Genomic DNA, 14128 nt, shown 5'->3' on the forward strand with positions numbered 1-14128 from the left:
GAAGTGTCTTTTCATTGGTTGAGCTATTGTTGTCATGCTTTACAGTGACTGGCTCAGCTGTTTCAGAGTGATGACAGGGCAAATGCGCCCAAAATTTGTAAGATTTTTCCTAGATCGCACCAGTGCACCTAACGTCCTCGCATCCGCTGCCTCTCCACGAACGAAGCGATGTCGTTTATATGTTGCTGTACATGACCCATTCCTTCTGTAAAGCCGTGCCTGTGTTTGGATCTCTCCTCCGCGCAGCCCCGCCCCCATTCACTCACACACCGGCCGGCTCACCTGCAACATCGGAAAGCGGCTCATGGAGAGACACGGCTCCGCCGGTCCACATGCTGACATTTGTCTACAGTTTTAATTGTTATTAACAAAGCTGTATATGGTTAAGTAAGAGAGGGAAACCTATATTGGTACCAGTGCTTCCGCTGGTAGCCTAATGGAACTACGGTAACTTCAGTTCGTTGAATAATAGTGTGTGAGACGGAGCCTGCTGGACCTGGGCGAGAAATGTGACCCATGGCCACATTATCATAGTTCATAAAAATGCAGCGCAGTGACGATACAGACATTTCATAGCCTACACAAGACGTATGTAACGCCGCTGACCCGCATTCGACCCGTGCTGGACCCGTTCATAATGAGTCAGCCGTCCCTCTGTGAGTAGCTTCAGTCCATCGTACTCCCCCTCTCTCCCTATATGAGCTACTGGGCTATCTGGTGTTATTGAAAACAAGTGAAGGAGCTTTCTCAGCGATATATATTTTTTAAATATATCGAAGGCTATTTATTTCAGATAATGTACATGTGTTGCAGCTGTATATTTTCAAATTGGGAAGGAAACCCTGTCTTTGCATTTTATTTCAATCACATCTGTTTTGATAAAAGAGCTTGTGAAAAGTGGCTTTGACTTAAAACTGAACATTTAGCCTACTTTGTAAAAAATATAAATTAGAGATAGAGAGATATATATTGTGTATAGCCATTCAGCCGAAAAATACAGAGCTATGATTTTTAGTCCTGGACTAGTGGAAGATCTGATAAGAATCAGTGTGGAGGGGCCCAGCTTGCAGAAATTTGATGCTAGGGAGTGTGGCAAGCTGGTTTAGTCAAGGCCAAATGACAGGTGTTGGCCATCTGAGGGGCATTTGACAGCAAGGGGGGACCCGCTATAAGACTTTGAGTACAGTATAATGTGCTTCAAATAAAAAAAAATAAAAAAATGTACCAACTCCTTATTCTTGTTTAAAATAATAATAAAAACATTTTATATATATATATATATATATATATATATATATATATATATATATATATATATATATATATATATATATATATATAAATGTATATATATAAAAATTTATATGGAAGGTGACCTTGAAATTGTGGCCTTAATGGCGACGCAAGGAAAAAGTTGGGTGCACCTAAATTTTGTGCTGGTGCACCTAAATAAAAAAAAGTTAGGCACACCAGTGCAACCAAGGCAAAAAGTTAGTCTGGAGCCCTGGATGAGACCAGGGATGTAACTGGCTGAGAGCGTATTTATTAATCACCGCACCTGATCTGTATTCCACCTCACTCAGACCTTTTGAACTTTGCGCTGCTGCACATACATGAACCAAAACAGCAGGTGCACTTGGAGACCATACAGTCTCAAGACCTACCATTTTGCAATTATCATTAAAATAGGGCCCTGAGTGGTTAGAGGGGAGTGCTATAGCTACAAGTTAGAGCATTTATCCCCCTCTTTAAAGGTCCCATGACATGGTGCTCTTTGGATGCTTTTATATAGGCCTTAGTGGTCCCCTAATACTGTATCTGAAGACTTGACTACTGCAATTCTGTTTTTACTTGTTTGAATAAGTCTGCCCTGAACAAATTGCAAATTGTTCAAAATTCTGCTGCTAGGCTTTTAACAGGTGCTCCTCGAAGGTCTCATATCACTCCAGTCTTGTCGGCTCTCCATTGGCTCCCTGTGAAATTCAGAATTGATTTTAAGATTTTAGTACTGACTTTCAGAGCCTTAAACGGTCAGGCCCCACAGTACATTCTGGACCTTTTGAAGCCGTATTCCTCTGGCCGGACCCTTCGGTCCGCTGGCCAGAACCTGCTTTTAGTCCCAAAGACTCGTTATAAGACTCGAGGGGACCTGTCTTTTGAGTCTGTTGCTCCCAGACTGTGGAACGCCTTGCCCCTGTCCATGCGTCTGGCAGACTCTGTTGTCTCTTTTAAAGAGGATCTGAAAACATGTTTATTTAGGAAAGCTTTTGGTTGATGGGTTTTCACTAGTGTCACTTTAATTTTACATATGTATATACATTTTATATTGTTTGTGTTACCTATTCTTTTGTACAGCACTTTTGTGATTTTATCTGTGAAAAGCGCTTTATAAATACATTTTACTTACTTACTTACTTTCCCAAAATTCAGCCTTGGTGCAGAATTACAGCCACTAGAGCCAGTCCCACAATGAGCTTTTCCTTAGCATGTGCCATTTCTGTGTCTGTAGCTATTGAGGAGGAGGGTGGGGGTGTAGCCTTGACCAACTGCCACTTTGCTCATTTGAAAGCCATGATGTCTCTCTCTCATGGGTGGGCCAAATTCTCTGGGAGAAAGCAGAGAAATGGGAGGTAACCTTCCTCCTAATGACCTCATACGGAGAAGATTCCAGATCGGCCCATCTGAGCTTTCATTTTCTCAAAGGCAGAGCATGATACCCAGGGCTCGGTTTACACCTATCACCATTTCTAGCCACTGGGGGACCATAGGCAGGCTGGGTGAACTCATATTAATGTTAAAAAAACTCAAAGTGAAATGTTCATGCCATGGGACCTTTTTAAAGCCTTCCAAACTCCAAATTGGATTATTGCCCAATGTCCATTTCCCAAAGAATTCCAGGTTTAACTGCGGTCTGTTTTTCCACAGGATCGGAGTGGCCTTCACTCGCAGCAGTGGAGATACCATGGAGATCAAAACATTTGGCAAATCAGAGAAGTACGTCTAACCCTGTGAATCTCTTAAGCAACAAATACCCATGCAATAAAAACATGACATCTAGACTGCAGACAAACGGTTGTGTAAGCTACCTGTGAAAAAAGGAATGGTCATGTCTGTCCTGTGAGGTCAACACAAGTGTCTCTCTTTGCTCTCAGATACAAACTGCTCCATGTGTTAGAGTTTGATTCTGACCGCAGGAGGATGAGCGTCATACTGCAGACTCCCTCAGGTAATTCCACCTTACATAGTAATTTTAGCATTGTTAACAAAATATTGACCGCAGCAATTTACAATCAAAGCTTGATCATGTTGATCTTATGGTCAAACAGAAGACTGGAGATCAAAAAGCATGACCGGCTAAGTATAAAAGCTAATAAGACAAGACTTTTTTTAATTTTTTTTTTATTGAAAATACATTAAAATGGTTTGGGTGGAAATGAATATGTTAAGGCTTTTCATTAGTTAATTTTGTGTACAAATGTACAGTTTTTAATTATATTTTTATAGTATTTTCTCAAAGGTATATGTATTTTTTATCTTTCTATATGTGTTGACTTTCAAGGAGGCCAAGTGCTATTCACCAAGGGTGCAGAGTCGGCCATCTTGCCTTTCACTACCAGTGGAGAGATAGAAAAGACGAGACTGCATGTTGACGAATTTGCCTTGGTGAGAAATGAAGAAGGAAAAAAATGCAAAATATTTTTGAAATGTGTGTGTTGTCTCAATAGGTTCTCCAGTGGGGAGTGGTCAGCTAACTCGTTATGTTTCAGAACATTTTCTCTGAATGTGCGGACAATCTGTAGTCAAAGGAGTTGCTGATATGTTCGCTACACTTGATCAACTTACATATGTTATTCTTTTAGATTAAATGTACTTCATTTTGTGGTAAATCATAATCTACCTGTTAAGTTAATATCTCTATCAATATTCATATTTTACCCATACGAAGGAGGGTAGACAAGCAGACCTTTGAGACACATTAAATAAACTCAATATAACACATTTCGCACAAAAAAGTGCTCCTCAATCTTATAATGAAACCTTCAAATATCCGACTCTGTATTGCCTCTTAGTCCATGTGTTCAGAAATGCGTGTCTCTGTGAGCGTAGGCCTGGCATTTCCCAGCATTGAAGTGATTACTTTTGGCTCTGTTGCTCTGTGTTCCATTAGACTGTAAATTCGTCACCACAACAGCTACATACACACACACAAATCCGCCCCCCACATCATGTCATCGGACGTCAGTACCCAGGAGTCAGTGCTCTGGACTGGGTTGATTTGTGGTCGTCTACCCCTCAGGCTGGTTCCGTGATTTAAAGCCAGACTCCAATAATTTGTTTTTCTGTTCTTTCTCTCTCTGCTTCCATATTTCTCACTTTTCATTCTCTTCTTCTCTTACCCTTCTTGACTTTCTCACATTTATCATTTTATATCAACATCTTTCTCCTCCTCCTCCTCTTAATGTTCTTCTCTCTTCTCTTCTTTTCATTTCATATTTCTTATATTCTGACTCGTGTCTCCTGTTTATTCTCTACCCACCACCCACCCTGCTCCTCCGACTGTAGAAAGGTCTGCGAACCTTGGTTGTAGCGTGTCGCCACTTCAGCCCAGAGGAGTACATTGATGTGGACAGGCATCTGAACGCTGCCCGCACTGCGCTGCAGCAGAGGGAGGAGAGGCTACAGGAGGCCTTCAGCTACATCGAGAGAGACCTGCATCTGCTGGGAGCAACGGGGGTTGAGGACAAGTATGGAGACAAACAAATACATTTGAATATATTGGTGTTGCCCCTCCTGAAAACCCATTCCCATCCTCTTATGCATATTATGTCTTTGACATCAAGTAGAAATCTTATCAGTTCATTTCAACCAGAAAGCAGTAGCACAATGTAGTGTTGGATTTGTTTAGGTTACCCTGTTTGCTCGCCTCTAATATAATTATGTATGTACAATCTGTATTAACTGATGCATACAGTTGGAAGAAGTTGATTCAGAATCAAGAGTTGCTGGTTTTTGAGTACAGTATAGCTACTGGCTTTACATTTAAAGGCACTAAATGGTATAGGTGATTAACTATCATCTGAAATTCACTTCAACTGCCCAATTACAATGATATCCAACATACATTGTGATGTCAAATGATGTAACACACATGCTTTGTTATCATGTGTTGCCATAGGCAGTGAGTAAATAACATAGTTACTGTTAGGATGAAACATATGTTTTAGTTCCACATGGTTGACTATGTAATGTGGCTCTAGATTGACGTTTTAGTGGCTCCTGTGCATTTAAAGCCACGCAAACAGCATGGCTGTATGGATGGCAATGTTGGTCTGAAGGTTGGTCAGTCCTCCACTTTGGGCCAGACTGAAATATCTCAACAACTATTGGATAGATAGTCATGAATTAAGTGTACATTTATCAGGACTGGCCTACTGACTTTGGTGATCTTCTGGCGCCTTTTTTTGTGAAATGTCTTGACAGCTATTGGATTGATTGCCATGAAATTGGGTTCAGGCAGTCAAGATCCCCAGAAGATAAATCTTAATAACTGTGATCTTTTGACTTTTCATCTAGTGCCATTGTCAGTTCAGCATTTTAATTTGTCCAATACTTTGGTTTATGACCAGACCTGCAAAACTAATTACAATCTCATTGGCCTCAGCTGCACTTTGTGTTCGGTGCTAATTAGCAAAAGTTAGCTGCTAGCTTGGCTGTAGACTCTTAGTCTACTAGAAAATCTAGCTAACAGCTTTTTGACCATACACTCAATGAAGATGGGAGTTGCTTGTAGCTAGAGAAGTAAAAAATATACAATCAGACTAAAGATTATCATGTTTCAGTAAATAACCGTTAAAGCTACGTGAATTAAAAATAGTTTGACTTCAGAGAAAATCTAGGGCATCCTAAAACGGTAAGAAACACATGTAGAGTAGGCGGGAGAATCTTCAACAAACAAACAAAATGTATAGTCAGCGGGGAGAAAAGAGTCATCACGTCATTGAGCCTCTCTGGAACTAATGTTGATAAGTGATTGCATCCGCTCACCATCTGTTCCTCACATAAGCCTCTCCCTTCTCCCTCTCTGTTTATCTCTCTCTCTTTTTTCTTTCTTCCGTGCTGTATCTGTATCTGGAATGAATTCCTCCTCAGGCACACATGGTCACAATCAAAAGATATCCTCTATAATAGAAGATAAGACAAGAATTTCTCTCTGTTTTGAGCCTAATATGAATAGCATTACGCTGACAGGCATGGCCATGTTAGATCATATTCATAATATTTTAACCTCTTTAGGAATATTAAAGGTCCCATGACATGGTGCTTTTTGGATGCTTTTATATAGGCCTTAGTGGTCCCCTAATACTGTATCTGAAGTCTCTTTCCCGAAATTCAGCCTTGGTGCAGAATTACAGCCACTAGAGCCAGTCCCACAATGAGCTTTCCTTAGTATGTGCCATTTCTGTGTCTGAGGAGAAGAGAGGGGGGCAAGGTGGAGGGTGGGGTGTAGCCTTGACCAACTGCCACTTTGCTCGTTTGAAAGCCATGATGTCTCTCTCTCATGGGTGGCCAAATTATCTGTGCGGGCAAAGCAGAGAAAGGGGAGGTAACCTTGCTCCTTATGACCTCATAAGGAGAAGATTCCAGATCGGCCCATCTGAGCTTTCATTTTCTCAAAGGCAGAGCAGGATAGCCAGGGCTCGGTTTATACCTATCACCATTTCTAGCCACTGGGGGACCATAGGCAGGCTGGGGGAATGCATATTAATGTTAAAAAACCTCATAAAGTGAAATTTTCATGCCATGGGACCTTTAACTGTGGTTAGAAATAGGATAATATTCTTTAAAACATCAGTGCTGCCCAATTTCAGAGCCAGTTTTTTACCCTCCATCTCCTCTCATCAAACATGGATAACATGCATCCATGGATGACAAGAGCCTTTAGTTTCATGTGTTGCTGTTGAAGAACTCTGTGACTCCCTATTTATTGAACTATAGTGAATGAGATTTATTTTTGTTGTGCTTGTTTGTTTTTGAAGCAGGGTTGTCCATACTCACAGACTTCACCTCTCTATTAAAAGGAGCTTTAAGAAATGTAGAGTTCTTGTCAATCCCCAAATAGGTGTATTGAATTACTAACAAACCTCTGTGGCTTGACCACACTACAACCACAGCAATAAAACGCCAGGTTTAAAAGCCAGCTAGCTTCATCACCCAACCCATAACAAGTCTAAAACAACATTTAGTATATGTTAACCTGGGAATTGATTTAATGTAATTATATATAGGGATCACTGGACCGTTGCATATACAGCACATGGTTTATCTTCTTTCCCTCCCTTGTTTCTCTCAGGCTCCAAGACAAAGTCCAGGAGACCATTGAGGCTCTGCGGCTGGCAGGGATCAAAGTATGGGTGCTGACAGGGGACAAACATGAGACAGCAGTCAGTGTCAGCCTGTCCTGTGGCCACTTCCACAGGACCATGAATATCCTGGAGCTTCTGCAACAACGTTCTGATAACGAGTGTGCTGAGCAGCTCCGCAGATTGGCCAGGAGGTGAGTGTGTTTGTGATTTTACTTTTGACTAAAGAATACAGTGGCACTCATAAGTTTATGAACCCATGCTAAAGTTGACTAAAAAGATGAATACAAAAAATCATCTTTTGAAAATTGATCTTAATGCCTTAATTTAAAAAATGAGGAAAAATCCAACCTTTAAGGACACCAATTTTCTTTGTGAATGAATAATGTATCGTAAATAAATAAATGATTCCTTAAAGGACAATTCCGGCGCAAAACAAACCTAGGGGTTATTAACTGATGTGTACCTACTCTGTCGCTCTCTGGGACATGTTTTCATGCTAATCGAATGAGTTTGGAGCTTTGACGAGGCTACCGCGGACCGCTGGTTAGCTTACAATGCTAGTATTTGGGGCATGGGGACACTCAAATTAAATCGCTATTTAATACCACTAAAAAGGCTCGAAATATCACCACACTATAACATTAGCATAATGAGGGTCCCTAAATGTGAACCGAAGCATTGACAACATTGTAAGTGTACAGATAGTTTATTAAAAAGATTGATTATAAAGACAGTCGCGTTCATGTTCACTTGCGGGAGCCATCTTGGAAACCATTACTAGTCAAAAAACGAGCGCCGTGCAAGTGAGTCTGAGATTCCCATACTGTCTATGGAGATTCCACGTTGCACAGCGTTCAACTAGTCATGGACTTATGAGTGCCACTGTATATACGTCTTAAAATGCATTCAGCCTTAACATTGAAGCTCATTAACTTTTACATTAATAGTTTGGTTTTAATCGTATACTATTCATTTGATTGATGTCCCGTTGTTACCATCTACAACAGCGTAAAACTGTCTGGACCTTAATTTGTTGTCATGTTTTTATGATTTACATAAAACTTTAGATTACTGTACTGTTTTCTAGAGGCCAGTTTCTGCAAGAAAATGAAGAAGTAGGCAGGCTGAAAATGCTGCCGTTTCATGAGATTTAGCATATAAATCGGAAAAGGCTGACTTGCTTTGGCTAATTTGATAAAGGCATGGCTCAACGCTAACTTTTTAAAGTGGTTGCCAGTCTTGGCAACCAGGCATCAGCTTTTGGTTGCCGAAATTGACAATACGGATGCCATGTTTTAAACTGCCTATACTTGGAGCAATTCATTTCTTATGTAACTATACCACACATTTTAATAATGAAACAATGAGAGAATGTATTGCGTAATATTATTTCCCATCCCTCTCAAATAGGGGTGCATCGGATCACAAAACTCACGGATCGGATCACGGTTTTAAGTCACTGATCGGATCAATTTTCTGATCAGCACAAAAAAGGGGGGAATTTAAATGATTATTAAAACTTTTAACAATAATTACTTCTTTCACCAGTAAATTGCTGTTAAATGACAAAAACCGATGAGAAAAGGGTAATTCAACCTTTATTCACGTCTGTGTTGTTTTTCTGACCACAGCAGTGACCTTGGTGCTAGTTTGTGTCTTTTAGCTCATAGCTTTAGCAGCAGACTGCTGTATCTTTTCTCGGAAAACGGGCGTGTGTGGAAAGCGGTCGCCAACAGCTGAAATGTTGTGTTGCGCACGAACGTAGCTAGTGTTAAAACTTTACAGCAACAACCAAGTATAATATTGACTTCTTTTGAAATAAAGTTTTCCAGTTTTGTAAGTTTTGATTTGTTAATATATATAAACACCAATATTGAACAGGTGGTTGCCAAAGGGGGCAACCAGAGGCTACGAAACAGTTGCCAATTGACTCAATCTGGTTGCCAAGGGCAACCGGGCAACCGTTACTGTCGAGGTTCTCTTAATAATCCATGCTGTGGAGCCCTGGAAGGTTGTTGGCAGGAAGGAACACCCATTGCAGTAGTGACTGTAGTGGTGTTTCTTTGTATGCTTGTTTCCAATATAGTCTAGCTCTGAAACTGGACCTAAATATTAAAATTCCATATTTAGGTCCTATAACATACTTTGCATCACAAAAAAGGATGAGGTTGTCTGAGCTATAAAAAAAAAATGCTCCTAAGTGATTAATCTTTAAAATACAAACTTGCTATACAAAAGTAGAATCTATCTGTAACAAATGCGTATTGAACAACACATCAATGTACTAAGAGTTAATGTGCTGCTGAATGGACTAACAATAAAATCTAATATAGCATAAGATTGTAGTAGTTGGTACTTGTTATTTCCGCTCCTGTCCTTATCTATCTCCTCACGTTCTGTTCTTTTCTAACTCTCTCTTCTTCATTTTTTTCCCAGGATAAAAGAGGACCATGTTATACAGCACGGATTAGTTGTGGATGGGGCCAGTCTGTCCCTAGCGTTGAGGGAACACGAGAAGCTCTTTATGGAAGTGTGTAAAAACTGCTCAGCTGTGCTGTGCTGCCGCATGGCCCCGCTGCAGAAAGCTAAGGTACCGGGCCTCTGCCCCAAACACACACACACACACACACACACACACACACACACACACACACACACACACACACACACACACACACACACACACATACATTACCCTCATGTCCAGATGTCAATGTTACTTTCTTCTGTCCAGGTGGTGCGTCTTTTTAAAACCTCCCCAGAGAAACCCATCACACTGGCTATTGGGGATGGAGCCAATGATGTCAGTATGATACAGGAAGCTCATGTTGGCATAGGTAAACACTCACCACACACACACAGTATAAGTCTTGAATTGTATTCTGCAGTGTATCCTTCAATATATGTGTGTTCATGCGTCTCCAGGTATCATGGGAAAGGAGGGTCGTCAGGCCGTGAGAAACAGTGACTATGCAATTGCCAGATTTAAGTTCCTGGCTAAACTTCTGCTGGTCCACGGTCACTTCTACTACATTCGAATAGCTACGCTTGTACAGTACTTTTTCTACAAGGTAAGTAAATTAACTTTATTTGAAAATACTTTTTCGAATAATCCAGTGTTTTGAAAAGTGCTACATAAATTAAGGTATAAAGCACTTTTAAAAACACTGGACTCGCTCATCTTAATTTCTTAATTCAAATGCATTCCTTGTCCAGGAGCTCAACAAGACTGTTTGGGCATGCCTCCTTTCACTGCAATGTTTTTAATGTTTTGTTCCTTCACTCTGTTTTTTCTAGAATGTGTGTTTTATCACACCGCAGTTTTTATACCAGTTCTTCTGTCTGTTTTCGCAACAAGTAAGTATCTTAATCTCTCCACTCGCTCATATGTTATCGTAGTTTTTTATTTTTTGTGGTTTTAATGTTGCACAGTCTGTCATTGACATCACATAATGCATTTTTAACGATACCGAAGGTTTCTTTCCACTCATCCCACTTGGGATGCGGCAGTTTGATTAACATTTTTTAATTTGATATTCTTTTATAAGTTTCAAAATGCTCCAAAAGCCAGAACTTCATTGAGATTCAGTCATACATTTTACTCAGTGTGGAGCCATTAAAAGTTGTGTTAACATTTAAATAGTGAAACTAGCCTTTTGCATTTAAACTACTCTAATGTTCCCAGCTTTAGGACTTATGTTAAATGATTTATCAAACTATAATTTACATTAAGTCTGTTGCTAAAGTTTATAAAGGTAATTACTTTGGTCCTAGACAAAATTGACATCTGCCCTCAGAAATGACTGCCGTTCTTCTTTTTTTCTTTTTTTCCTGTGTATCTGACACTGATTAAGCTCTGGGCCTGTTTCGTTTAACTTAGGTTAGATGACTTGCATATGTCAGTTTCAGCTAATAGATTGGCGTTAAGTGAAATGCTGTCTCTGTCCATCCCAGACTCTGTACGACAGTGTTTATCTGACACTGTACAACATCTGCTTCACCTCGCTGCCCATCCTGGTGTACAGTCTGTTTGAACAGCTGGTCCATCCACACGTACTGCAGAATAAACCTGGCCTGTACAGGTACGTTTACATGTAATCTGTAGGTGCACACTTTACAAATTAACACTTTTATATATAACATTTTAAGTAAAATTAAGCAAAACATAGTTTGAGTTTGTTGCCATCTGCATACTATTTGGTCTAGAATTCATTCATTCATTCAAAGAAATTGTAAGTGTCAACTTATTCATCACAGTGAAGCATGACCGTGTGGTTTGATACAGTATATCCTTTAAGAAATTAAAAACTGTTTGTATCCTACAGGGACATCAGCAAGAACTCCCTGCTGTCTTTCCGGACGTTCCTGTACTGGACTCTGTTGGGCTTCTGTCACGCCTTCATCTTCTTCTTCGGATCGTACATACTGATGGGAGAGGACACCACACTTATGGGCAATGGACAGGTGTGTGTGTGTGCGTGCGCGATGTACTATTTGTGTATAGTAAAATTCCTAGAAAAGAAATTGTCCTGCTTAGAGGATTTTCCAAAACCATTTTAGGTAATGAATAGTGGGTTAGAAAGAAATGTGTGTGCATGTTATGATGAGGTATTGTTATTGATGGGTCTAGTTTCCTGCAGGTCTTTCTTCAGTCACTCCTTCCCTTAATGTTGCAATTCTCTTATCTGTTTCTTCCTCATTTTGTGTTTTTGTTTAACAGCCTTGTATACAGTCTGTTTGTCTCTAGTACTTTGCCAGCATGTATGTCATTCACTTGTTGATGAGTAAGTTTTAGTCATTTGACCTTTTCTTCTTATCATATCTTCTGTGTCTTTGGTTCTTCACCAAATCTGTTCCCTTACCTTTTCTTTCCTGCTGCATATCTTTGCTGTATGTCTCTCTGTTTGAAGTTTAGTATTTCAGAAAGCACTCCCTCCTTTTGCTGTCATTCTCTCGCTTGTCTTATTCTTCTGTCTTTTGTTGATTTCTCTTTTTCCTTCTGCCTTCACGCTGTGCATGTCTTCAGATCTTGCGAGCTAACAGGCAGCTGGTAAGAGTCTCCTCTCCAGTTGGATGCATGTCTCCTTGGGGGGTTAATGGACGGACTATCAGGATGATTCCTAAACATATTTTTGTCTTGCTAATGATGTAGAAAAAGATGCATTTTCATACATATGCTCTACAGTATATTTACACGTTGACAAGATCTTGTTTTAAACATTGAAGTGAGTAGTATGATTGCAATTATAAAACATACAGTGGCTTATTGATCCCTGATAATTCTGGTGAATTGCAATCAGTTTTGATTTTCTTTTTCTTTTTCTTTTTATGTAAAATATCTTGCCTTCTCAGTTCCATGTCTCCTTTTCGAATACAGTTAGAATACAATTAGAAACCCTCTGTTAAAAATGCATTAATTCCATTTTTAAACTATAAAAAGGTCATATAAATGTAAATCCACACCTATATACATATAGAACATAGACTTCAAATGTATGCTCATCTTGTGCAGTTATATACTGTAAATTTGTCTCTTAGGTAAAGGCAGAGAGAATTTGTTCCCACCCTACTATGTCCACTAACTTGATTATGGTTTTAAATATTTATGTTTGAATAATGGTCAGTTTGTCCTTTAAGAATGACAAATCTGGACATGGTGCAACTGCAAGTTTATTAAAAGTCTACCAGTGTCATCACTACTGGGGTGAAAGGATAGTGATGGGTAAATATGCCCATGTAAATAGATCATAAAAAGACAAGTCATTTTATCAACAAAGTAGGTCCACAGAGTAAAGATTGTAAAGGACATTGGTAAAAACGTAGAATATTTTTTAATTTAGATAAAAATATAAATATAAACATAAACTACAACTTGAACAATATTCCTGTAAGCGGCCCAGAATTGTTATCCGTTCCACTGAAGGTTTCTGTGAAGACATCTTAGTATTGGTTTTTGAGTGTTCAGACTCGAGCAGGGTCCTGAATTGACTGGCAACAAAACAATACCCCCCACAGCTCTCAACCTACAAGTAGAGTGATTGTCAGAGCAAGTGGTGGAACTACCCATGGTAGTCACTCAGTCGCAGGGCAAGGCTTCATTATAGGCATCGTAATAGCTTGCAACTAGTTGACTGAAGCCGAAGCCTTGTAGATGTTTTCTCTCCATTAAACACCTGAAGTAACGCACTGCTCACCTTGTCCCACCTGTCCTGATTACCTACTACTTTTATCCAGATGTGTGGTTTACAGTTTATAATATCTTAGGAACATAATAAGTACAGCAACTCGTAGTGAAATGCCAACAAAATATCATAGATTTATATTTGAATGATTTGCAACTAAGCCTCATAGTGCTGAGTCAAAGGGTAGAAACGATATTTATCGACCAAGTCGACCATACAATGATCTTAGCATATTATTATATTGTTAGTAACTAGGCTTATGCATGTAAACATCCCCACCATTTCTCTATTTTATTGTCAAAGTGTAATACTGTTGACAGTTTTATTACCAGCTTTATGTCTGTTTTGTAGATGTTTGGGAACTGGACGTTTGGAACGCTGGTCTTTACTGTCATGGTCATCACAGTCACATTAAAGGTAAATTACCTTTAATTTTAACATGTTTGGGTCCACAGGGACACACTTGCATTACCATTCCCAATATGAAATACAGCATGTTGTGAAGTATTACGATGATGTCAGTGGCAATTAATAGGAATTTATTTATCACAGGTTGGGGTCATGATCTTTTTCACAGCACAG

General features: G+C 39.6%; 1 protein-coding gene across 1 annotated transcript in view; it reads left to right on the forward strand.

The window, feature by feature from the left end:
- atp11b (ATPase phospholipid transporting 11B (putative)) overlaps window positions 1–14128 on the forward strand; it is a 51365-nt gene that overhangs the window by 14602 nt on the left and 22635 nt on the right. The window contains exons 14-26 of the mRNA XM_039811525.1: window positions 2926–2994; window positions 3153–3226; window positions 3560–3663; window positions 4564–4745; window positions 7352–7555; window positions 9801–9954; window positions 10099–10201; window positions 10290–10435; window positions 10662–10721; window positions 11319–11446; window positions 11690–11828; window positions 12391–12414; window positions 13898–13963. Of these exons, the coding sequence (XP_039667459.1) occupies window positions 2926–2994; window positions 3153–3226; window positions 3560–3663; window positions 4564–4745; window positions 7352–7555; window positions 9801–9954; window positions 10099–10201; window positions 10290–10435; window positions 10662–10721; window positions 11319–11446; window positions 11690–11828; window positions 12391–12414; window positions 13898–13963 (1453 nt within the window). The remainder of the gene's footprint in view (window positions 1–2925; window positions 2995–3152; window positions 3227–3559; window positions 3664–4563; window positions 4746–7351; window positions 7556–9800; window positions 9955–10098; window positions 10202–10289; window positions 10436–10661; window positions 10722–11318; window positions 11447–11689; window positions 11829–12390; window positions 12415–13897; window positions 13964–14128) is intronic.

The sequence above is a fragment of the Perca fluviatilis genome, chromosome 9, assembly GCF_010015445.1.
Source record: "Perca fluviatilis chromosome 9, GENO_Pfluv_1.0, whole genome shotgun sequence".
Taxonomy (NCBI): Eukaryota; Metazoa; Chordata; class Actinopteri; order Perciformes; family Percidae; genus Perca; species Perca fluviatilis.